At 43.9% G+C, this 25,447-nt stretch overlaps 1 protein-coding gene across 2 annotated transcripts in view; it reads left to right on the top strand.

Annotated features, from left to right (window-relative positions):
- Positions 1 to 3,916, top strand: part of PDZRN3 (PDZ domain containing ring finger 3) — a 133,756-nt gene extending 129,840 nt beyond the window's left edge. For both annotated transcript variants that reach the window (XM_021538961.3, XM_021538962.3), the window contains 2 exons: positions 465 to 581; positions 1,493 to 3,916. In XM_021538961.3, coding sequence (XP_021394636.2) covers positions 465 to 581; positions 1,493 to 3,034 — 1,659 coding nt within the window. In that variant the 3' untranslated portion in view covers positions 3,035 to 3,916. The remainder of the gene's footprint in view (positions 1 to 464; positions 582 to 1,492) is intronic.
- Positions 3,917 to 25,447: the final 21,531 nt, after the last annotated feature.

Raw genomic sequence — 25,447 nt, 5'->3', positions numbered from 1 at the left:
AGCCTGGATATTTCTCATCTTTCCCGTGGGGATAATTGGGAATGGGAGTAAAAACGTCCGACAGACCCCAGCCAGATTTTCCTTCTGGTGTTTGATGCTGCCTCACAAGAGCTTTGGGCTCTGGAGTGTTTTTATATGTCTTAATCAAGTTGTGCACAGCCCAAAACTGCCTCAGCTCTTACATGTATTTCCACGGATCAAAAGACTGATTTTTTTCATATGTAGAGGGCTGCTGAAGATAAAACCCTGCTCTTGGAGATGGAGGCAGCTGTGGGAGGAGGTAGGCCAGTCAATACCCACACTTAGCACAAGGACAGGCTTCTTCCCAAGACACAGCAGCACTGTCACAGCAAGGAATCTCCTGAGATTTCCCAACCACTGTCTACAAAGAAAAGCAGTAATTTATGTCAGTCTTCATTCTTTTGACAACGATTGGTTTGTTTTTTCCCTCCCTTTTCACACAGCTGGATGAGGGATGGATGGATGATGACAGAAATGATTTTCTGGATGACTTGCACATGGACATGTTAGAGGAACAGCACCACCAGGCAATGCAATTTACTGCCAGCATGCTTCAGCAGGTACTGCCCTTCTGGTGTGCAGGGCTGTCAAACTTCCCACTGCACTCAATATTCAATATTGGGCTTGGCTGAATACACTTTGTGTCTCAAGTGACACTGAGATCAAGGCAAAAAAGAAAAAGGACTTTCTGTAAAATCAAGATATTACATGGCTGTCCACAGCTTCAACTCAGGGAGCAAGATGTTTTAAAATAGCACCTTTTGTGCTTTGCCCCTTACAGCAACATGATCACAGTTCTTGGAAATCTCTTATCACTGTGGTCACTGAGAGGAGTCCTGGGTGTGTGGTGGGTAGAACAGCAGAGAGCTGATTTACAGAATCTCCTATTTGATGTGCATGCACAGACTAGAAACAGCCTCCCAAGCCCTGGAAACCCAAATGGACAACTCAGGCAAATGACTGAAGTAAGATCTATACAAGGGGAAAAAGGCAAAGGAAAGGTTTTTACATTACAAATATTATGCAGGGTCACAGATACAGGCTTATCTTCTCCATCATTCTGCTATGATTAAAGCAGTTTCTCAATTTTTGCCTAGCTTTTTTTTTCCTAAAGTTTTCTAGAACTCTGTGCCATCCCCATGTTGTGAGGAGTCATGCTCTCACTTAGGCACTTCAGGACAACTGGATATTTTTCTGCACCTAAGTGAGAGTAGAAATATTTTGAAAATGTGACTTTACCACTGCTGCTGCATAGGTGAAACTCAGACCTCAGGTTCTTCTGCAAAGGACATCCACAGCAGGTTGAGGGCTTGGTCACCTTTTCTCTGAGTTCTTAATAATACTCTTTCCATATAATACACAGAAAGTGTAAAAAGTGACAGATTAGGAGAACTATTTAAAAAAAAACACCTTGAAATGTTTCATGTGCTTGCAATAATTTTTCTTTGTGTCCTGCTGTTTCTGTTGTTAGAAGAAGCACGAGGAGGACGGAGGCACCACAGACACAGCCACGATTTTGTCCAACCAGCACGAGAAGGACAGTGGCGTGGGGCGCACGGACGACAGCACCCGCAACGACGAGAGCTCCGAGCAGGAGAACAACGGGGACGATCACACCACCTCCTCCAACACCTTGGGGAGCCAGAAGAAGCTGACCTACAGCCACGACACCCTGGGAAGCGGGGACATGCAGTTCAGCAACGAGTCCTTCATCTCAGCTGACTGCACCGACGTTGACTTCCTCGGCATCCCCGTGGATGAGTGCGAGCGGTTCCGGGAGCTGCTGGAGCTGAAGTGCCAGGTGAAGTCTGCCAGCCCCTACAGTCTGTACTACCACAACAGCAGCCTGGAGATGAGCAAAAGCGACCAAGAGAGCGTCGACAGAGAGCTGGAGATGCTCAACGAGGAACTGCGCAACATCGAGCTGGAGTGCCTGAACATCGTGAGAGCGCACAAAATGCAGCAGCTGAAGGAGCAGTACCGGGAGCCCTGGATGCTGCACAACAGCGGCTTCCGAAACTACAACACCAGCATCGACGTCCGCAGGCACGAGCTGTCGGACATCACCGAGCTGCCCGAGAAGTCGGACAAGGACAGCTCGAGCGCCTACAACACGGGCGAGAGCTGCCGGAGCACGCCGCTGACGCTGGAGATCTCCCCCGACAATTCCCTGCGCAGAACGGCGGAAGGCGTGGGCTGCCAAGGGAACGAGGGGGCAGCGGCCTATAACGTCTCCCAAAAGAGTTTGTGTGCCGGCTCAGAGAGCCGTGAATCCAGCCCTGGTAAGTGCCACGCCTCTGCTAAAGAGCCTGAGCCTGGCAAGCAGCTGGAGAGCAAGGAGAGGAAAGGCGGCGACGGCAGCAAAAGCCCCACTCACGGTCAGAAGCCCCTCGTGTCCCCCTACCACCACTCCCCCTACAAACACGCTCACATCCCTGCCCACGCCCAGCACTACCAGAGCTACATGCAGCTGATCCAGCAGAAATCTGCCGTGGAATACGCTCAGAGCCAGATGAGCCTGGTGAGTATGTGCAAGGACTTGGCCTCGGGCCAGAGCGAGCCCAGGATGGAGTGGAAGGTCAAGGTCAGGAGCGACGGGACGCGCTACATCACCAAGAGGCCGGTGAGGGACAGGCTGCTGAGGGAACGGGCCATCAAGATCAAGGAGGAGCGCAGCGGGATGACCACGGATGACGATGCCATCAGCGAGATGAAGATGGGCCGGTACTGGAGCAAGGAGGAGAGGAAGCAGCACTTGGTGAAAGCCAAGGAGCAGAGGAGGCGGCGGGAGTTCATGATGCAGAGCAGGTTAGAGTGCTTAAAGGAACAGCAAGGTGCAGAGGAGAAGAAGGAGATGAACATCATTGAACTGAGCCACAAAAAAATGATGAAGAAGAGAAATAAAAAAATATTTGACAATTGGATGACAATCCAAGAACTGCTAACCCACGGAACGAAGTCACCGGACGGCACGCGGGTGTACAATTCCTTCCTGTCAGTGACTACTGTATAATCAATCCCCAGTGCTAAATTATGTACATAAAACACTACCAGTGGGGTAGGAATCCATGCCTCGTTCAATGTGGCAAGATTTTTGTATATAAGATACAGTCACTGAGTTTATAGTTCAAATACTGAACTCTACAACCGTGGGTGCCAGGATCTCCATTCTGCAGTGGAGAGGAAGCTTGCCCATCTCCTTCAAAGGCAATATTAGCAGTGCTTTTTGGAGTACTGATTGTACTTTTTTACTTGTTACCTTTTACACGAAGTGTTTAAATATCAGAAATGTATTAACCATACTTACACAGGTAATTTGCTTAAACTATATTCATATTAAAAGGTACCCGTGCTTTTCTTTACCTAAAAAAAAAAATGCAAGAAACCCACAAGAGCAACTGCACATATGTATTTTTGTTTGTGAAACCATTTTTTGTGATATTATTTTGCTGTTTTTCACTTCTACACAGAGTGCTGTTTATCAATACTTAGCTCAAGGTTTAAACTCAGAATCATTCTCTTGTAATATTTAACATTTATCAAACAGCAGTTTTTAGAGTTATGCTCAACATTTAAACATTTTTCTCTTTAAGGTTTCTGAAAGAAGTATAGAGGTTTCATCTGAAAAGCCTGAGGCAAAGTACACTATTATGCAGCTTTAAAGGATTTTAAAGCATGTTTGCAAATGTTGCAACCTATTGAAGAAACGTGCATGTACAGCTAATTTGTTTATATAAGACAGTTTGTGGAATTTGAAAAGCCCATGGTAGTAACTGTTTGCTTTATAGATTTGAATGTATTGAATTATAAAAGCAGTTTCATGAAATCATCATTAGCTACAAACGTTAACAAGTAAAATGAAGTAAAATAAATTATTGTTTTATATTTCAAACTATTTTAAATTCTTTTTATTCCCTTCTGGTTTCACCACCTAGGATATAATTTTATGGAGTGTAGCTCCTGTGCTGCAAAAATGCCTGGACAGCCACTGGAGCCAAACATGAGGGAATAATTGGCATCCTACTTTGGGGAGAACTTGGATTGAGGTTTTCTTGAGGGAAGAGACAAGGGAGAAGCACAAGGAATATCAAGAGTAAAATCAAGCAGTGTTTATCTTCAGCTCACAAGCTATTTAAGGTGACTTGTAAGAAAGAAATAGAACTTCTCTACTGCTTTGCTTTGATTTGTGGTCTCTTAGTGGTGTATAAACCCCACCTACAGCCTTCAGTGAGGATTTGCATTAAAACCAGAAAATATATAAATTAAAGCATATAAAAACTAAAGCAAATCAACATACAAATTAAAGGAGATGGTGAAAAAAATAACAGAGGTGTCAACAAGGTATGACATTCTTTCCTGTGTTTTTCATTTCTGATTAAGAATTCATATATAAATTGGAATAGTCTGCTGGATTAAGTGATGTAGACTCATTATGAATAGTTCACAGATTCTCCATCCCCTCTCCTTTTTTCCTTGAAAACTTGCTCCCAAACCTTCCAAGTTTTTCTTCTGGACTTTTCTGTCATAACTCAAATGAGCAAAAATTGCAATCTTAGTGCAAAAACTGGAAGGGGAGAGATTAGCAGCTTCTTGTGCCTATTTTGTCTGTCATGGAGAAGCAAACAACAGCTTTGTCCAGGTTTTTTTCTGCTTCCTCTGTGGACTAGCACTGAATTCCATGCCATGTGTCTGCCACACTCCACAGACAACTTCTATATACCTGGAAATGCTCCTTCAGCCTGTGTAATCTGGCACTTTTGTCAATAAGCCTCTGCAAATTTATCATCAAACTGTATTTTCCTTGGGGATAAAGAGCTGGTCCTGCTGCAGTCTGTGGAAGGTTTATCTGTTGACTTTGTTGGAGCTGGGGTTTCACCTGACATGCCCCAGCTGTTACCATCAGTGGTGGAACAGTGGGAAAAACACCAGATTTTCACACACTGCTGTCAGTGTAAGACATTTTCCATCTCTGTCTCAAATCTGCTTCAGCCTGAGTTCATTTTCTGTTCATCCCAGCTGCAGGTGTGAGAGCCACAGCAAAATACTGCCCCTCCTCAAGCCCACACACTCAGATGTACAGAGCTGTGATTAGTGTGGAATAACCATCCTTAAACCAGGCATGGAAAGACAGCTAAGCCACCTTTAGTCTGCCTGGAAATATTAGAGTAAGATTTGAAATGTTTTAATTAGGAATAATTATTATCGAGCTGCTCCTCATAAGAACAGACTCTTTTGGAATAAGCTGGCATGCAGTGGTTCCTTTGGGCACCAGTGACATCAGTGCTGAGCATTTTGTGCATTGGGTAGCAGCAGGAATATGTTTGGGAATTCAGTGTGATATGCAGGAATTACAGCAAAGCAGCCACGGTATAAAATTTACATTCATTAAGATGCTGAAATAAAATAATTGTCCAAGAATTACTCTCACACCTTTGAGTTTTTTTCCCTGCTGAACACTTGTTATTTTGGACGGTTAAAAATCACCTCTCTCCTTTAGCACTAGGATTTATTAATTAGCATCAGTTCACAGAATCCATCCATTATCCTGGAAATCTGAAAAGCTTTGCAAACTGCAGATTTTCCTTTTTCCTTTTTCAGTTGTCATCCCACTTCTCATTGCCCTATCAAAGTACTTAATGAGGTGTTGAAAAGGGAGATTTGGACTCTTTTTATTGCTTGCAAGGAAACATTGGCAATTACCATAACGTTAATCCAAACCTGACATTACAGAGCAATGAATCCAACTAAAAGCAGCTTTGGATACCTAAGAGGAAATATTTCATCCAACAGTTTTTCTAAAAATGACATAGTAGTACATACCCCAGTGATTAAGGGATAACTCTGGAAATTGTTCTGTTATCTAAAGGACCTCTCATGCAGGAAATCTCCAGGCAGCAGCAGAGGCTTTGTCCCCTGGGCTACCACAGGCTGTACCCAAAACCCAACACCCTCCACCACAGCCACCTCCTGTGGGATAACGTGGTGGGTTGGTCCTGGCAGGACACAACTTCAGCTCCAGAGTCCTGCAGGGATCAGCACTGGGAGATGTGCTCCTTCCACTGGGCATGCCCATTCCAAGTGGTTTTTGAAGTCCATTGAAACCTGGAAGTATAAAACTTCATACCCAGCTTCCTCCTCCGCCACTTTACTGAGCATCATCTCAAGCCTGAGTGCAAAACTATCCCAGAATAATGAGTCTGCAGGGAGAGATCCTAAATGAACAGAGGGAACAAGGAATTGCCAAGCTGAGGGGTTTAACCAGGATGTGTGTGTGCAGCTCCTGCACATTTCTTCTGCTGCACAGGCTGTCCCTGCTCCTGCCATGGCAGCACCTCCGTCCCCATCCCTCCAGAGGTGACAAGGGCACACCCTGGATGCAGGCTGCTGCAGAATTTGGCAGGTCCTCTGCACTGCAAACCAGCTCTGTGTCAAACTGGGGTCAGCTTCCCTGAACTGCACGGTGTCTCCCAGATGTAAAAATCTATAAAAATGTAAAATACTTATTTGCAAATAGGGTTTAAAGCGGCATGGAATCGCCCGGTTTAGACGTGCGCTGAAATGGGAAAGCCCTGAACCAAACCTAACAGCATTTTTTTGTAAATTAAGAGAACTTGCACAGTAGGGATGGCAAATAAAATGAGGTAAGACTACATATTGCCTAGGGACTACTGGTTGGAGAACTAATTAGGATTATAAACTGAAAGTATGTAAATTAACCAAATATAATTATCTGCTAGTGGCCTTTGGAAATAGGTTACCGGATACTTGTTAGCAAAATTGCTCAAATGCCTGGAAGCCATACAAAGCAAGCCATAAGCAATTTAAATTCCTCTCTTTGTTTTATTTTCAATTGTTTGAAAGCAGTTTTTGTATTAAGGATTTATTATACATAAACTAAGTAGAAAACTCAAAAACCAAAAGTGAGACAGAGACTGACACAGCAGATGCTGTACCTCCATCCCAAGGCCCTTGGTTTTATTGGATGTAAATTGTTTGATGTGACAAAATAGCAAAGATTCTGCTTGGGGTTTCATCAGAACAGTTCTGTGAGCTCCCATCCACAGCTGAGCTGGGAGTGGTGGCTTCTGCACCAGTGCAGCAGCTCAGCCACGCAGGGTTTGGGTGGAGATGTGTTCTCTGTTTGAGTGCAAAGGTGCAGAATGAACCTCCCTTTTCTCCAGGTGTCTGCAGTGGCACAAAGCAGCTCCAAATTCAGGGGTTTCTCACCATCAGATCCTGTCTGCAGAAACACAGGATTGGGTGGTGGAGGCAGTGGTATGGATTTAACATTATAGAATAGAAGGGGTCACAAAGAAAGGGGAGCTGGGCTGATTTCATGCTGAAGCATGAGGGCTTTAATGCACAGCCTGCCACAAAGCCCACTTATGTGAGCTGAACCACTCCAAGCAGTCCCAGAGGGTTTGAAACACTCTATTAACTTACACAGTTAATTACCCTGCACTGTGCCACTGAAGTATCTGAAGGGACAGCCCATCACAGCACAACTGCATTTCCTGCTGCTCACCAACCTCCCACAGACCTTCTAATGGTCACTGCTCAAAAAAACCCATCCTGCAGCCCTGCTAGAGCACTGCCACCCCAACCTGTGCCCTCCTCCTCCAGAAGCTCCAGGGGAGCTGTACCAGAGCTCCTGCTGCAAAATGAATTGTGCAGCTGCTGCAGGACTGGCCTTGAAGTGGGTTCACAGCCAGCAAGCACTGCCCAACGTTCTTGGGCCTGAAGCTTCTTGCTGGAATCCTAAAATACCCAAAAACACAAGAAACATCCTCGTTCCTACAGCATAACAAATGCAGTTGCCTGCTCTGAGAACTAGGTAGAGAACAAAACCCCAAATTAATTTAAAAGCTACGTATCTGTTCTACTGGAGTCAATCTGCCAGTTTTTAATGCTGGGAATTAAAAAGTTTCCCTGATTTCTTTTACCTCAATTTGTACATCAGCCTTGTGGATCTAAATGCATAACTGCAATGCTTTTTACTGATCAAAATGAGAACAAAGTTCTACCAGTTGCCTATGAACAACTGTCATCTTCTGACACAGAATGTTTCTTACAGGAGATTTAATCAAATCAATTAATAATGACTTGGCAACAATGCTCCAATTAGGGTTTTAATTTACAAAAGTATAATGCCAATAGCATAAAGCAAAAAAAAAAAAAATCAGTGGAGCCAAATCAGTGGAGCCGGTGCCCAAATAAACATCTGGGCTGATATTATTTCTCCCTTCTATGAAAAATCAAAGTAATTTTAAAAAGATAACTACATTTTTCCAATATCTTCTTCAATCACCTCTAAGAACCATCAAGTTAAAGCAAGCCCAAACAGCCCACTCCTTTCTGCCAGCAGATCATGTTGGCTTTAGGTCACACTTCTTGCACCCAACTTGCATCTCTCTCCCCCTTCTGGGAAAACAGAGCCAGCTAAGCCAGAACAGGATCAGAAAGAATAATCCCCACAGCCTCCCAGAGCTGGGTGTGGGCCCAGCTATGACTGGGGATCAATTACATGTGCAGGAAATTACAAATGTAACACACAGAACAAGTGCCAAGTCTGGCTCCACTTATGTGTTTTGATTTTGTGTTTAGTTCTTCAGGACCAAAAAAGGACTTAGTCCATCTCGCTCACAATATGAGAAGCCCATAATATCCCCAAAGGACTGAAAATGTCTTCATTTCCACAGCATGAAAAGATTAAATGGCTTGCTCTGGAAGGCAGGCAGGAGATTCTATAATAAAGCAAAGCCTAAAGAATGGCACTTGCCCAGCAACAGGGGTTGGGCTCAAACTGCTGACAAATCCCAAATTTCACAAGTGCAGAGAGGCACCACAGCTTGAGTGGCTGGCTCGGGGACTGCTCCTCTGGCCAGGACACAACGCTTGGGCTGTCCTTTCAAATCCGTTTGCCAGGGAGGAGCTTTAAACGTAATTTCTTTGACAATCCATCCTTTTTATGTGAAGCAACTGCAGGATCGTGCTACAGGGAGCCCCATTAGCTGAGAATAAGAACTTCTCTGTAAAAGTGAACTTCTGGTGACCTTCCCTCAAAGAAAATACTTTATCATATTGGAGTGTGGCCTCCCAGGTGTCGTGGCGAGGCTCCATTGTCCCGATTAGGAGAGCTAGCTTTGATTTTCCATAATCCATCCTCAGGCTTAGCTGGGCTTTGTTAGCTTTGAATGCCATAAACAAAGGCTCCCCAAAAGGCAAATCCAGCTATAATTGTTTAATAAAAGGAAATCAAAAGGCTGCAAATTGAAGGCACCCGAGGTTTATGAAATTGCTGCTTTGCTCCAGTTCAGTGTAAGCACCCAAAATTTATATTCCTTAAGGCTCAAGGGGCCAGCCCAAATAAAAGCAGTAAGGTCACATCCAAATAATTTCCACAAGAAACATGACTTGTTTACACCATAAAAGCCAGCAAACACAGATGCAAAATGTAACAAAACACAAAAGCAAACTTACAAAGCTGTTCCAGAAACACCTGTCTGCTCTGCTGTATTTGAACTCACAAACTGCTTATTGTTTGGTAATGAACTGATGAGCCTTTCTCAGTATTTCCATTCCAAAGTCATGAGAAATTGTCTCTAGTGAGGAAAAACTGAGCCTTTATATACCTACAACTACAGAGCTTTCTCCTGTGTCAGTGTTTTCCAATGAGGCTGAGAGGTTCTGATTAATTTATTCTTTCCAGGAGTCTTCGTAAGCATCCCTGCACATCTGCATTAGAGAGTAATTGAGGCTGGGAGGGACCTCTGGAGATCCTCTGGCCCCATTCACCACTCAAACATGGCATTAGGGAGGATTGTAAAACACAAAATAATCAAACAAGGTGCTGCAGGATGCAGCTTCAAGGCAAATCCCAAAGGGACAATGAACCAGACACTAAAAGGGGTTTAACAGTTTCAACACAGGCTCTCTCCCCTCCACAAACATTTTCTGCCAGGCACTACAGCATGTCCTTCACATCCTGCTCTTGCAGGGCTTTTCATTTAGGACCCCCAGTGCCAGATTTCCTAAATCTGACAGAGGCTCAGGTTTTAGCCAGGTGACCTGAGTGGCCCTTGGCACGTGGGACAGGGCAGTGCCTGCATGAACAGAGTCCTTTGGGCTCTAAGGAGCAGAGACATCCCTGTCCTCTCTGGTGACCCAAGCACAGCTGGTCCACGAGGTCAGGAATGGGAACAAGGCTCAAACCTCACCCTGCAAAAGGGGTGTAGCACAGCCCTAAAAGTCGTCAGGTGTGAGAAGAGAAGCAGCTGTACCAGGCTCACTCTCGATGCACCAGATTTGGCAGCTGGTTTTGTATTTGCTCCCTTAAAATCCCTGGGAGCAGCACACACCCCACACCCAGAGGATGCAGAAGGTCCTGCTCCTTCAGGCATATGCACAGCAGCATCCTTTGAATTATTCAGGCTGGGGAAAAAGTCACATTATTTTAAAAAATGTAATAACTACCACACAACACATCTGCCTGTATTTGCAAGTCGCACATGTGCCAGCTCTTCTCCTTCCTGAGTCCCAGGGCAGTTTCTAAGTCCTTTGTCTGAGCATAAATGACACCAGTCCTGCAGTGGAAGCTTTGCTTGATGCTCTGAGAGAAGGAGCCAACCTTGAAGAAAAGTAGCTTCACTCATCAGCATGAATAGCTCATATATCAAACACTCACAAGGAAGGAACAAAACCAAAGCTAGCAAACCCTCTTGCCCTGTTTTACAGTAATGCAGCATCTGTCGCTTTCAAAACTAAGTCAGAATAAATGTGGCAATTTCATTTGCCTGCATGTGGCTGTTGATGAGCATGGAGAAATATTTCCAGATTAAATGGGTGAACATCCATGTGGCTAAAGTAGTACAAATAGGGCCAGGCACAGCTGGTACTTTGTCTCCTGACATGGAGATTAGTGCCATCAGCAGGGGCACAGGAGCCCAAAATGCAGTAATTCTGCTAAATAACAAGTGCCTGCCAAAGAGATTGTGTATTCCCAGCACAGCCCTAAGCCTCAAGTCATCACCAACATCTGAGGCAGCAAGGGTGCCTTAACAGCTCAGTTCAGGTTTTCATCTTCTCCAGATGTGGAGGAGGAGACCTGCTCCTGGCTGAGGCTGCCCATGTGCCACCCACAAAGAGCAGCAGCAGACCCCAGCAAAGGACTCAGAATATTCCCTAAAACTCTGCCAGCAGCCCCTCGAACATCTCTCCCCCTCTCTCACTTTCCTGCTTGATCAGTTCGGGTGACAACAACCATTTGTGGAAAAAAAACAGAGTTACAAGCTCAGAGACCAAGCATATCACTCATCTGAAAAAGTACTAAAATATTTTTGTTTTAATCCGTTCAGATCAAATGATGGATTTTCACTCCAACAGCACTCACAAAGACAGGCAGAACTTTTCTATGTAAGCTAAGTCAGGCATCAGGTAGAGCTCGTGCTCCTGAGCCTTCAGACATAGATTCCACAGCCAGGGAGAGTCCTGAGGTGCTGGTTCAGGTGAGAAACAGCAAAAGCACCTAGAAAGGGAGATGGGAAATGCAGCCACTCCTGGTTCCTCGCTGGGGGTTACTGCAAGCATTTAGCAGCTTACTGCTAAATGTAAGATATATGTAAGAATATAAATGTAAGAATAACACCTTACTGGAAATAGAAATCAAATTTGTTCTGAAGCTGCTAAATGTGCTGCTGCTGCTTTGGAGAGAAATACAATTAGATTTGTATAAAGACTTTTTTTTTTTTAAGGGTGTTTTATTTTATTTGGTAGTCACAGGAAATGTTAGAGGTTGAAATAAATCCTAAAATTCTCTCACACAGAATTACACTATTTAAGGATTAGCTTGGATTATTTGCAGAAAGCTGGGAAAACCCAGCAAAAGTAAGTCTCTTCCAACAGCTGACTGGTTCTGAAGGGGGAGATAGGACAGAGCATTGGTGCTCTTTGTAAATTTATATTTTGAATACAGTGTGCAAACAGAAATTTAGACACAGAGTATGAAATGCTTGGGAGGCCTCAGAAGCTGGTCCAGAGCTCACCAGAGGCAGTGGGGTTTTGATCAGGCTTCTGTGAAGGAGGATCCTTCTCACCATGCCTGTCAGAACCTGGCAACGCTGCAGGAGCCAGCACGGCTCCGACCAGATCAGAATTTGATCTAGAATGTCTTGCTGATTATTTCAAACTGAAGGAAGCCAGACATCCTCTACCAGAAGATGAATGATTTATATCCATGAAGTCACCACCTCAATCATTCCTACCCTGACAAGTCTCAACCAAAGCTTTGTCTGCTTATTGGCCATCTTCAATGGATGAGTTGGTTCCACCAGTTCATTGTCCTCCTACCCACCCACTGGGAAAGAGGCCAAAGTATTGACAGCAAAGAGGCCTCCCAGTGCTGAGCAGAAGCTCGTGGGTAGGGCCCCACTGGGGGAATTTGCCAGGCAAAACCCAACACACAGAAGGAAAAAGCTTCCCTGCAAAAATTTTCGATTGGAGAAAAACTCCATTTTCCTCCTAAATATGTGACCCAGGGGATCTTTAGAGTCAGAACTGGGCTGGGCACCACCATGGCAGCTGCAAGCACAGCCTCAAGTCCTCTCTGCTCTAATTCCTATTCAAGGTGCTGCTTTTGCAGGAACAAAAAATAGGAAAACACTTTTTGCACAGGAACAGACTTTCTTTGCTCTGTAGTGTTGGTCCATCCCAAACAAGGAAGGGAAGAAAGGGAAGGAAAAGAAGGAAAGGAAGGAAAGATTATGGGAGTGCTGTTATGTGACCAGGTAGAAAATGACCAGTTCTTCCTAATAGCTGATCTGTCTGTGAGGGTTTCCTAATAGCTGATCTCAGACTATGAGGGTTTTTTTTTTTTTTGCTTTTATGACTCTCTGTCTGCTTCATGCCAGTGTGAGCTGCAAACCATAACTTTAATGGCTTCAACCAAAGAGTTATGATAATATCAGACACTGTGGATGATGAGCAAATAACAGCAAAAATGTAATGAAAGGTATATATTTATGTCCTTGCTATTAAACCCCAAGCTATAAACATTGACAGCCCTAAGAGTAGCAGTTTCTATTGTCATTGATTAATGCCTTGTTTTGAAGAACAAGGAGAAGGTTAAACCAAGAAAGAAACAAAGAGAATTCTTTCTTTGCTTCTCTCAATCTGAAAAATTGGCTATTTTAGGTGCATTCCTGAAACATTTTCATAGAAGGCAAAATGCCCTTCAGTGGAAATGCAGTCAGAAAGATGTTCCAGGGCCTTTGAATCACAGCACAATGCACATGTTAAAGCACTAATTAACAAGGAGTGTGCTCACTAATGTGCACATCTCACATTTGTTCTTGGGCACTCTCCATTAGCATAACTCTCAGCTGACAGGGCAGCCATAACACCCTCCACTGCAAAACAGGATTTCTTTAACTCTTCAACAGCTGTCACCTCAAAGATTTTCAGGACGCTCTGCCCAGGGAAATCAATGCAAAAACTTGGTAATTAATTTAAAACTGATGCAAAAGAAATCTTCTGCCCATAATGGCAACAGGATTGCAGATGATGGCTCAAAACTTGGAAGACTCTTCCATGTCTGCCACAGCCCAGAAGACAAAGGCTCTGCACCTGGCTCCATCCTGGGTATTGTTTTCCCACCTGGCTCTGGGATTCTGTTTATGCCCACAGATGGCTCTGAATGGAAAAAATAAGGTCACAGGCTCTGAATAAGGCTCTAAACATTTCTGCAGTGCTACCAGCCTTCTCCAAGCCCACAAAGAAGTTTCATTTATGCTGTTCCTCCTCTGACGAAACCTTCATACCAAACATTTGCACAATTCTCCCCTCCAGCACTGCTCCCCATCTCCTCAGCTCCTCTCATAACCTCGTCTCTTTGGCATCAAACACACCTGATAACCACACAGGAAATCCAGAACTGCATCCTCTTGAGAGTTCTAGCACTAAAGAGCCTAGAGGTTCTCTTTTTTTAATCATTTTAGATTAAAAAAAAATAAGACAGAAAGGAAAGACTTAACTGAAGCTGTAGGGGATGGCAAGTCTGAGACTCACACAGCCCTGGCACAGCCTCAGTGTTACACACAGCACGTTTTAGGGGCACTTCATCACTCCTCCTGCCAACCCACTGACCCTTCCACCCTAAAAAAGGCACCAGCTCTTCCCTCTGGTGCCATTCCCCTTCTCCAGCCCCAAGTCCCTCCCTTCAGGTGAGGCAAAGCCCCCATGACACAACTCATTGCTCTGTCCCAGACAGCACCCCGAGCATCAGCCCGACTCACTGCAATCCCATATGTTCTCTCAATGCTTGTTCTAAAGAGATTTTTAAAAATTATTTCATTTTCCTACACAGGCAAAGGTTGAAAAGGCAACATTTTTTGTGAAAAAGACTCATTTTTCCTTCACTGAAAGGAAGGTTATTTTTCCTGAATACCAGAAATGCTCAAAGTGCAACGCTGCTGGAAATTGTTATTTATGTGCACTATTCTTACCCTGGGAGCAAAGATGCCCAGTCCTGTGCACCTCCACCTTGGCTTTGTGCTGCTCCTTAAGGGAACTGGCTGATGCTTTCTCCTTTCTTTTCTTGTTTTTAATAACCTGGATGTTATTATTGCTGCTGTTGTTGCTAAAGAGCTCTAGGGGGAGATGTGAAAATAGTCTGGTCCCTTGTGTAATGCCTGAAATCAAAGCAGAATACATCAGGCTGACACTGCCTGCCTGTTATTGCCTTAAAGCTTGTTATTAAAAACAAAAACAATTGCTGCGCCACCCTGTGTTCCACCTCCCCAGAGCAGAGGGGAAATTTAGTGGTGAAAGACACCCAGGCTTTAGGATTCCTTCAGAGAGATTCCAGCCAGCCAAACTCACCGTGTGCTTTTATATCCCAACTTCCCTGGGAGAGAGGAAATGGGGAGAGTGCCCAGGCCAAGGGAATCCCACTCACTCACACAGTTCCTGTGAGCACTGGAGAAAGGTGCATCACTGAAGAATTAACACAGAGCAACCTCAGGAAATGTGCAAATTCATTCTTTCGCTGGAACTGTTAGAAAATAATGACTTCTGAGCTCTGAAATGTGCTTTTGAAAGCTGGTCGAAGTAAAACTCTCCTGCAGCATCACAGCAAGAGCTGAGGCAGTTGTGTGTGAGGATGGGCATCTGCACCAGGGGATGGACAAAGCCCAACTCCAATGCTGCAGTTATTTGTGGAGTGCTCAGAGAGTGGCAAGCTCACCCCCACAGCCTGCAGGCTTTCAGCACCTCTCCTCCCTCACAAAGCAAATGTCACCCACACTCACTGCCCTCCCAGAGCACCTGGGAGAACCTGAGCCAGCACCAGTGCAGAGATTTGGATCAAAGAACTCCACACTTTGGCCTATTAATATTTCTATTAAAAGAAATATTTCTATTTAATATTTCTATTAAAAGAAAAATATGAATAATTTCTCCTTGGACCTGACATCTGCTGGTATTTGCGTGAGGGTGCTTAAAGTTCTGTACTTTTACAGCTCTTTATGTAAAGAATTCTTTCTTTCTTTCCCCCTGGCTCTGGCTTGGGAAGAGGGAAGTCTGAGGAGCTTCATTAATCTCTGTGAATCACTATCTCAGCTGCAACTACTGTTCGATATTCCTAAAACTGTCAGCACTAAAAATATAGGTTTTCTCCACAATAATTGCTTTTTAAAATACCAGTAAGGCCACTCTGGGGAGAGCTGCTATCATGAAATAATTATGCCCCTTTGGGATGTGAACACATGGCTGTGCTTTAGGGATTGGAGCAACACCCCCATGAATTACAGCAGAACAAGGCTCCTGTTGTGCTTTTCTCCTAAAGGCAGGAGGTTCCCCCTCTCTTGTTTTCAGGTGGTTCAGGCACCTTAGCTAAAAACAAGCTCCTGACAACCAAAAGAGAGCAAACAGCTGTGACTTTCTTGCTCTGCAGCCATCTGCACTCATGTATTTTTAATGCACCATTTTGGCTGTTCCCACCAAAGTTGTGTTGGGTTTTTGTGCTGATCAGCCTGCACTGCTGAGAGGGGACCTGGGAGGGGAGGAAAGCACCAGGGAGGAGAAGCACCAGGGAGGAGAAGCACCAGGACAAGCCTGCACTGTCCTCAAGCTCCCATAGCTCAGCTTCACAAAGATAAGGAATTCAGTCTCCCCAGGAATTACCAAAATATCCTCAAAGACATCATCAGCTGTACTTGTGAGGCAAATGCAGCTCCAGAACTTCATCAATTGCACATCTTCATGCAGTTCATCATCTCTAGGAGCTCACATCCATGTCCACAAGCACAATAAAGCTCTGCTGTGCGTGCACATACAAATTAATGCACCATTTATTGTTTGTAATGAAGCACAGCACTGAGAGACCCACAGAAGGACTTACCTAAACATTAGAAAAGGCATTTACAGATCCTAAAGCACTCAGAGAGCTGCACAGACGCTGAGCATTTCTATGGCACAGTGACAGAGGTCACATTTAGGGACTGGGGCCAATTCTAATGCAGCTCATCCCAGCCAGCTGAGGTCACCTGCATCAGTCTCCCACTCTGTGCCAACAACACCGTAAAAGATGTGGTCTGTCAAGGTTATTTTTTTTTTCCAATCAAAATGAGAAAAGGTTGCAATGTCTGTAAGGTTTTGGACACGTTCCCAAAAAAGCAGTCATCACCTGGTTTGGAAAGCAGCCTCAGCTGAAATACCTGGGGCCTATTTACATATAAGGAGACAAAGAAATTCAGGACAGGACCCGCTGAACAAAGATCCCCATTTCCATCATGATTTCTTCCACAAAAGGAGAGAAGAAAACGACAAAAGCATGAAAATAGCAAATGCATCAATGTGGTATAACAAAACATCCCTGCTACTGTAATAACAGCCATGAGTTTATGAACCATTGGGTAGAAGAACTAACAGAAAAATTAGACCATTTGGCTGTGGCCACTGGAATGTAATAAATGGCACTTGAGCAGGGATAACTGAGCACATCCTGCAGTGATTAATGTGAAAAGCTGGGTGGTGAATAAAGTGTTTAACACAAGAGAGCAATATGGCATGCAAGCCAAAATAAAACCCCCATAAATAATTTAGGCACCCTTGCAAAGATTTACAAAGATTTATTTCACATATAAGTCCCCTCTGTTGTAATATCAGAAAAAGAGGATGAGCAGTTCCATGCTTATTTATACAGAACAGAATGGAAATCTCACTTCAGAGAGAGGAATGCTCTGAAGGAATCTTCCTTCCCATGACATAATGGAGCAGCATCTTTGCTGAAGGTCTCCTGAAGACTTTGACAGTGAAACCACAGAATGGTTTGGGCTGGGAGGGACTTTAAAGATCACCTCATCATGGGCAGAGAGCCTTCCACTAGCCCAATTTGCCCACATTTGTCAACACCACATAATTACATAAGAAATATTTATTTACAGGGCTGAATTTCGTACAGTCGTGTGGGATGAACAACACAAAACTGGTCACAGCATCTGAGGGCAGGTCAGCATTTGTCACTTGGCGCCCCTGCAGGGTTCTCACAGCCTCTCGCTCCCCAAAAATTGAACACAGCCTTTCCTGTTCCAGCAAGCCCAGTTCCTGGAGCAGTCTGGGTCAAGCAAGGAGCTGCTATTTCCTGGCTGTTCAGGCTGTGAGCCAGGGCAGAACTTGCTGGGGATGCCTCCATTAACATGACAATACCTGCTCAGCCTAGGACCCCAATAACACAGCCAAACCCTCCTGTCAATACCCCAGTGATTAAATCAAAGGCTGTGGAAATTCGTCTGGCACTTCCCTACAGCTGAGTTTATCTTCCAGCCCTACACACTCCTGCCAAGCACCACTTATTCCTTAATTTGAGCTCAACTTGCAAAGCCTTTGGAATCCTGATATACTGGGATGATCTGCCAAAGCCAGGACAAGTTTTAAATGAATCATCCCAGTGCAGAAGGAGGGGAACCTCGTGCCCCCCATCTCCTGGAACACAGAGAGGGGTGAGAGGGGGAATGGTCTGGGCAGCACAGGGCACAGCAGAGCCCTCTGCACACTCCAGGGTGTGCACAATCCTGGCACTGAGGGCTCCATCCTTTGGAGGCTGCAGCTCAAGCCACCAAAGCATCCTTAGCACCACACTTGGTGTGGTCACAAGGGCTTGGAAAATGGATTTTAATTATTTATACAATGATTTTAGACATTTGTCTCCATTCATCCCCATGCACATGTTCTGTGTGGAGCTCATCAGGAACAGATAATGTTCCCCCAGCCCCAAGGCAGTGCTGTTCCAATGCTCACATGTATTTCTAAGAGTTCCCAGCTGTCTCTGACAGCAGAAAAAGCCCAAGCCCCATTTGAGTCTCTTTTAAGTCTTGGTTCAGAAGAAGAACAAAGCCTCAAGATTTTATCCTTTTTATTGCTGCAAATGCCAAGAAAAGTTTAAAATTAATGGCAACCAGAATAAAGGGAGAAAAGAAATAAAAGAAACATTTACTGCCTTAGATACAGGCCTGTGCCCCTGACATCTCCATATCAGGGCAGTATTGTCTCTGCTGCAGCAGCAGGGAAGCATAAAACATGCTCTTACTGCAAACACCATGAATTTTTCTGTCCTTTTAAACTTCACTGGGGAAGGCTACATACTATAAAAACAAAGAGAATGGAGGACTTTCATTCTACATAAGGCAATTACCAGGCCTGTCAGCAAGAGCAGGATTTACTGCATGGAGAGGGTAAAGAGAAAGGAGTGTGCCAAGCAGCTCAGGAAAATATTGAAAGAGACAGGCTTGCAGGATGTTTTTCCAGCCCCAATTTTGGTAGGGACCATGTAGGTGTAAGAGCAAGCTCCAAAATCCCAAACACCCCACAGGTCTTTGCCACCAAAACCAGAACACACCCACAGGGTTTCTCTAACACGAGATATGGGACTACAAATTCCACATTTCTGCATGGTTCTGAGGTTATCCCAAATATTAATCTGCAAAACTGGAAGATATGATGGAAAATCAGAGCTAAGGCACTCCCAGACAGTCCAGAGGGCTCTTACCCAGTGTTAGTGCCCAGGCAGCTCCAAGGGAAACCTTCCAGGGCATCCTTGGTTCTGGAATTCTGGCTGGGAATGGGTCAGTAACACCATTTATGGGTCTCAGCTTTGACCATAGTGCTACTGTGAGAAGTAAGTGAACATCACTCAAATCTTGCTGTGTTTGGAATTCAGGAGCTGCTGCCATTAATTTGAAATAATGGTCAAGTTGGAAAGATCCCTTACACTTGTAAGACTCTTGGATGGAGAAGGGGCTCCCACAGAGCTCCTTTGCTGGGTTAAACCCTGATAGCTGTGCTGGAGAACAGCTGAGGTTCTGCCCAGCAAACTCACTCTCACAGATTGACTGTGGCCATTTGCTTCAATATGGCAAAAGACTAAAAAAAAAATATAGATTTCCTTTTTTTGAACTATAAAATACTAGTTTTGACATGAAAAGACACCCAATCAGCATTACAACTTGGAGAATGTGATGCAAACTAAAGAATAAGTACAGAAACCTTTGGCAAACTCCCAAAGAAAGCAAATGTGTTGGAAGTCTCAGCCAAACTCTCACTGGAGTTAAAAAAGGAATACAGCATGTGTTGGTTTTGGGGTTTATTCTCCAAAGGATCCTCACTCAGCCACAAGGGGAGATCCTGTGGTGCTGGATGCTGTGAGGAGTTTAAACACCAAATTTTTGGTTACTGCTGTTGGCACCCATAATTTTGGGTTCTTAGCTGCCTCGAGAATGGCTGTCCCCTGCAGGCAAATTGTCATCCTCAGTGTGAAACAAACCTGGAGCCCATATGGCCAGTAAAGAAATCCACCTTCTGAAGTGCAGACAGAGGAGAGTTCAGCTGAAATCTCTTTTAAGTTGTTAAACTGCTGCTCTGAAAGAATGGGCATAAATATTAACAGCACTACTAAGCACTTGTGTTTTGCATCCCTGCTTGAAGCAACTTTTATTGCTGAGTTTTAAGTGCCTGAAATTAAGACCTTCCCCTGAAAATGCTGACAGATCTTCCATTGCAATGATGCCACGAGGCACAGAGCACCACCAAAGGCTACTGAAACCAGAAAGCAAAGCAGATAAAAACATTCCTGGGGCAGCTGAGCTGCCAGGGCTGGAGAGATCCCTGCCCTGGCATGGCACGGGTGCCAGGGAGGGTGAGGAAAGGCCAGGGCTCAGCTGGGTGCCACAGCCAGACCCATCTGCCAGGGACAGCCTCAGCTGCACTGCTGTGCTTTGCCAGGAATGGTACCAGCACCCGTGACAGGCTCATCCTGACCAGGCACTGACTGATGCTGTGGAGCTGGTAATTTCTTCCCCCATCCCAAAACAACTGGAAAAACAAAGGGGAAGATGTGATACAGGATCCTGAAGCAATTTTGCTTTCCTTCTAGCTCTCACATTCCCTTTCTACGCAAGCACACTTGCAAGGAAATGCTGATTATTTCTAAGTTTGAAATGTTATTAATTCTTTTTTTTTTTAAATAGGAGCAGAAATGCCTGAAAGAATTAAAACAAACACATTGCTTGTGTGATTCTCCTGTGATTCTCTCCAGTTGACAGACACAACTTTTAACTTCCCCTGAAACAAGCTGCCCCCAAAGCAATCTGAGCCCTTCCTATTGATCCCAAGTGAAACCCTCCTGCTGGGACACTGCTGCCAACCCCAAATTGAGTTAAGATTTGTGCACAAGAGCCCCAGCCATACTTTTGACAAACTGTGTTTGTCTCACTGAGCCTGTTTGGATGTGGCCCAAGCCACAGATCCCAGGGGATGACCCTTCTGCTCCATCCTCGACTCCTCCCAGGCAGAGTTCCAGCATCTCCCACCCTCACTGGTCACCAGGGGAAGCAGCAACAAAGAAATCTCAAAAGAAAATCATCTCAAAGAAATCACTGGCTGCCTGATTCCTCACCACAAACCCCACAGAACTGCTGTGCAAAGAAGAAGTTTAGAATACAGTATTATAGGTTTGCATATCATAATAGGAGTGACTAAGAAAACCTACTGTAGCATAAGTCCATCAGACAAAATATTTAAAGATTAGGTCAGAAACATAAATATCCTTGTTAACAGTATTTTATTGCTCAAGAAATCCTTAAAAAGCCTTGTAACTAAGGGTCTTATGACCTTCTAAACCATGCAGTAAAGATGTGAACTGAACTCACCTTTCCTATCTATATAGAAGATACAAAAAATAAACCCTATCATGTAAAAACTCAGAGATCCCATCTCTAACTCACTCAAAACTCCTTCAAAAATCCTCTGACTCTGCACTGCTGCCATTGCATTGCAATTTTGCAGTATTGCTGTCCAGAGTTTCATTCCATACTCCCAGGCTGGTTATTTACATCTTTTTGGGGCTTGAAATAGGCAACAGCTGGGATGAAGCCCAGCTTTTCCACAATTTCTGTCCACCTTTCTTTCAGCAAATAAACAAATCAAAACAGCTGATAATATTTACTCCCCTGCTCCCAGAGTCAATCAAAATAACTCACAAAAGTTATCTTGGGAACTCCAAAGCACACCAACACTGGAATAAACAGGAATGTTTTCTGTGCTGTGATGGCTATGGAGAACCTGTCATCACTGCTCAGCAAAGCTGTTCTCTAATTCTTTACCCCAAAAAGTCCAAGTTTCCTGCCTCTCACAGAGCACACTTTGCCTTTCCCAGGCTGGGTAGAGGCACCCAGAGCCCAGCAGAGTTTCCAAAACCCACCTGGCTTTGGCCTCACCCCAACCCCTTCCAGCGTCAGCAGGAGCAGAGTTAGGTCAGCACTGTGAGCTGCTTTGGTAATCAAAGCCTAAATTAACTCAGCCAGTAGGGGAAACTCAGAAGGCTCTTAAAAACCATTCAGCTGTGCAGCTTCTTCCACAAAGTGCCAGCGTGAAGAAGAGCTCTTTCATTCTGCATGGGTCAATCTCTATCAGATGCTGGAAACACTTGTGTTACTCCTCCTCAGTTTCTGTGGTCTAATTGCATCCCAAAACACTGTGTCTTTAACAAACAAACCTCTGTACACACTTATTTGTTTTACAAAGAACACATTTCCTCCTCAGTGTTCCTAAAGCTGAATTTCTGGTTTTAACAAAGTCCTTTGTAAAGCACACAAAAAAGCAGAATGATGATCTGAAGCAGAGATTTTCAGCTGTACACTTCAAGATTTTAGTTTCAGGATCCATCTGAACTCTCCAGCTTCTGCAAGAAGAGGAGGGAGGAAGAGCTTAAAATCGAAATACATAAAGTGAAATACATAATCCATCTTTTGCCCAAATCCTCCAAGTCCCAGCACGCTCACCACCTGCTTTGCTTTCACTCCTGCAGCCTGGGCTCAGCAGGGAGCACTCTGCTGCAGGAGAATTCCATGCAATTGCAAGGGCAACTTTCCACTCACCCATGTTGCTCCAAGCCCCATCCAACCTTATTTTCTAAATGTAACTTGCATGTGCAACGACATAATTTCCTCTGTGCTCTTATGAACTTCCAAAACTCATTATTCTGGGCTCTCACACCTTCCCCTATGGGGATTTTGGAAGGAATTTTGAGTGAGGTACAGATGGGATCTCTGAGTTTCTCGATGATGTGGTTTGCTTTTTTATCTTCTGTATAGACAGGAAAGGTGAGTTCAGTTCACATCTTTACTGCATGGTTTAGAAGGTCATAAGACCCTTAGTTACAAGGCTTTTTAAGGATTTCTTGAGCAATGAAACACTGTTAACAAGGAAATTTATGTTTCTGACCTAATCTTTAAATATTTTGTCTTATGGACTTATGCTACAGTAAGTTTTCTTAGTCAATCTTACTATGATATGCAAACCTATAATACTATATTCTAAACTTCTTGTTTACCATTATAACTACTTCTATTTTTTTCTATATCTTAAACTCTAAACCTCTAAACTTTCTTCTTAATGTGTTTCTCCTTTAAACTATGAATTTACATTCTCACCTCTAACACTTAAATTTAGAAACTTTTTTCAAAATCTCAGCTCAAACCTTGTGTTTAATTCTAAGTTTCAATTTACAGGTTTAATATTCTAAGAATGCCTTACATTTGACATTCCAACATTCCCCAAAAAGGGTTAATGAAGGCATTGGGGCTTTCTGTAAGGGATGGAGCCAGGAGAACAGACAGCTGTGATGGGACATCAGGTGTCTGATCACAGATAAAACCTTCCCTGCTGGCCAAGGCACACCTGAGCTCCCAGAGAGAGGTGGAGGAAGCAGCAGCACAGAGCATCATTCAGAAAACCAGAACTTTGCTTAATTGGAAACCTGGACTCTGCATTTAACCTAAATAATCCAGATTATGAGCAGCGCTGCAGTGTGGAACACGTGCTGTTAACCACACCTCAAATATGCTCTGGAATTTACAGCTAAAGAAAATAATCACTACTCACCAGCAAGTTTATTAGGAATTTAATCAAAATAAAAAGCAAGTTTGTAGCTTAATGTGTTACACAAATCATTAAGATTGGGAGCAGCACCAACAATTATTTATGCCCATAAAATAGGATGCAATAAGAGCACACCTTTGAAGAACACAGATGTGGTACACCAAATGGAAATGTTGTACCTGCAAAGTACAGGGAAAAGGAAACAAACCTCTTTTCTCAAAGCCAGGACCTAAAGAATCACCCCACTTTTTACACAATTATTTAAAATCAGGAGTATTTGTATTGGATCTGGAATCCAGCACCATTCTGCTCAGGACCTCATCCTAAGCTGATTTGAGTTCCACTCTTGATGGATTTGCTGCTTTTGACTATTGTCAGCACCCAGCTGCTGGGAGGACTAATGATTTTATTTGGTTTTAGTCAGAAGTGAGATTTGTGTCTATCATTGCCCTGACTAGACAGAAATAAATGAACCCAGCACAAGAAGCAGCTTCTGTAAAGCTGCTGAGTGAACATTTCTGTGTCCAGCCAGGCCACCTGGGGCTGTCCCCGTGTCCCCTCCCGAGGGCTCTGCCCCGGGACCTCCCCGAGCAGAGCTGAGCCACGGGCACTGAGCTCTGCAAACATCTCTGCTCTCTGCTTTTCATGATTTACTGGGGCCGTTTTGAAGTTAAATTTGGGTTATCAATAATTGCTGTTGCAAAGCAAGTCAGCTTCATCCTGCTCTGTCTCAGTTTTGTGTGGACAGAGGATGCTGCAGGAACTGAGTCTGTGAGGTGAGAGAGAAGTTCTAACTCTGGAAGCAAGAATTTCTTTTAAAAACAGAGGCTCTGAAATGCCTACATTTTCAAAATCTCACCTTGTTAAACTGTTTCCTTTGCCTTAATCCCTGCAACTGATCAAAACTCCCTTTATCCTCAGTTTTCATAGAAGCTCTGACTCTGCCAAGGAACTGTCTTGGGTCTTTCTGCATAACTGAGGGCTTGGTTTGTTAATTTAAACATTTAAACATCATCTTCTCCAAAGGATTCCTTGAGTAAGGCTGACTGTAATTCCCACTGATGGAACACACACACACAATGTAGATGCAGGCATAAATGCCAAAGGTACTGCTCAAACCAAACTCTTGATATAACAGAGATTATTTTCAAAAGTGCTTCTAAGAAGTAAAAAAAAAAAAAAAAAAAAAAAAAAATAAAAATCTTTCACATGAATTAAGTGCAACCCTTGGCAAAAATCCAAATTTTTCAGTATTCCACAATTTTAACCTGCTGTAAAAGATAAAATACTGCACCTCACCATGAGCAACGTAGCAAACTACCCCTCAGTAGTGTCCCCTATGATTCTAATCTGACTTTATTCTACTATACAGGCAATTTCTTATTAAAACCTACTGCTAAAGTGGAATCAGCAGTTGAATGAGATAAGCATCTTTTCAATACAGAAATCCTTTTACCAATTCTGTGTCTGTGTCAGAGCACAAGATGAAAATGCCAATGGATGCAACATCTCACTGAGACTCTCAGCCCAGATGCCAGGTGGTGCTGCTTTTCCTTCCATGAGAATCTATAAAGGAGCAAACTAAAGTCATTGGTTTATTGTCTAAGAACCATGGAAAAGGTGCTTTTGGTTATTATCCACTGGGATCACATCTCAAGCAAGAGGGGAAAAACCCCAAAATCCTTTGACCATTGCCAGAGATACCACAGACCCTTTCCACACATTGATTTCTGGTGTTATTTACTTTACAATAGTAGAAATATCCCTTTGCATGTTGCAGGAATAAGAAAGCTGGAGGAGCCATCTGTATGGGTGTAAGATAGGATATTGAACTGGATTCCCTGAAGCAGAAGTCACTGGCATAGAGGTAATATTTCAGCAGCTGGAATTGATTTCTCAGGCAGTCCTTCAGCATCCAGCATTCATGAGAGCTCATATTGGAGAAAACAAGTCGATACAAGAGGCAGGAGAGATTTAAAAGGCTTTGAGGTACAGTAGG

The sequence above is a fragment of the Lonchura striata genome, chromosome 12, assembly GCF_046129695.1.
Source record: "Lonchura striata isolate bLonStr1 chromosome 12, bLonStr1.mat, whole genome shotgun sequence".
NCBI classification, from domain to species: domain Eukaryota; kingdom Metazoa; phylum Chordata; class Aves; order Passeriformes; family Estrildidae; genus Lonchura; species Lonchura striata.
This window is presented reverse-complemented; position numbering and strand designations above follow the sequence as displayed.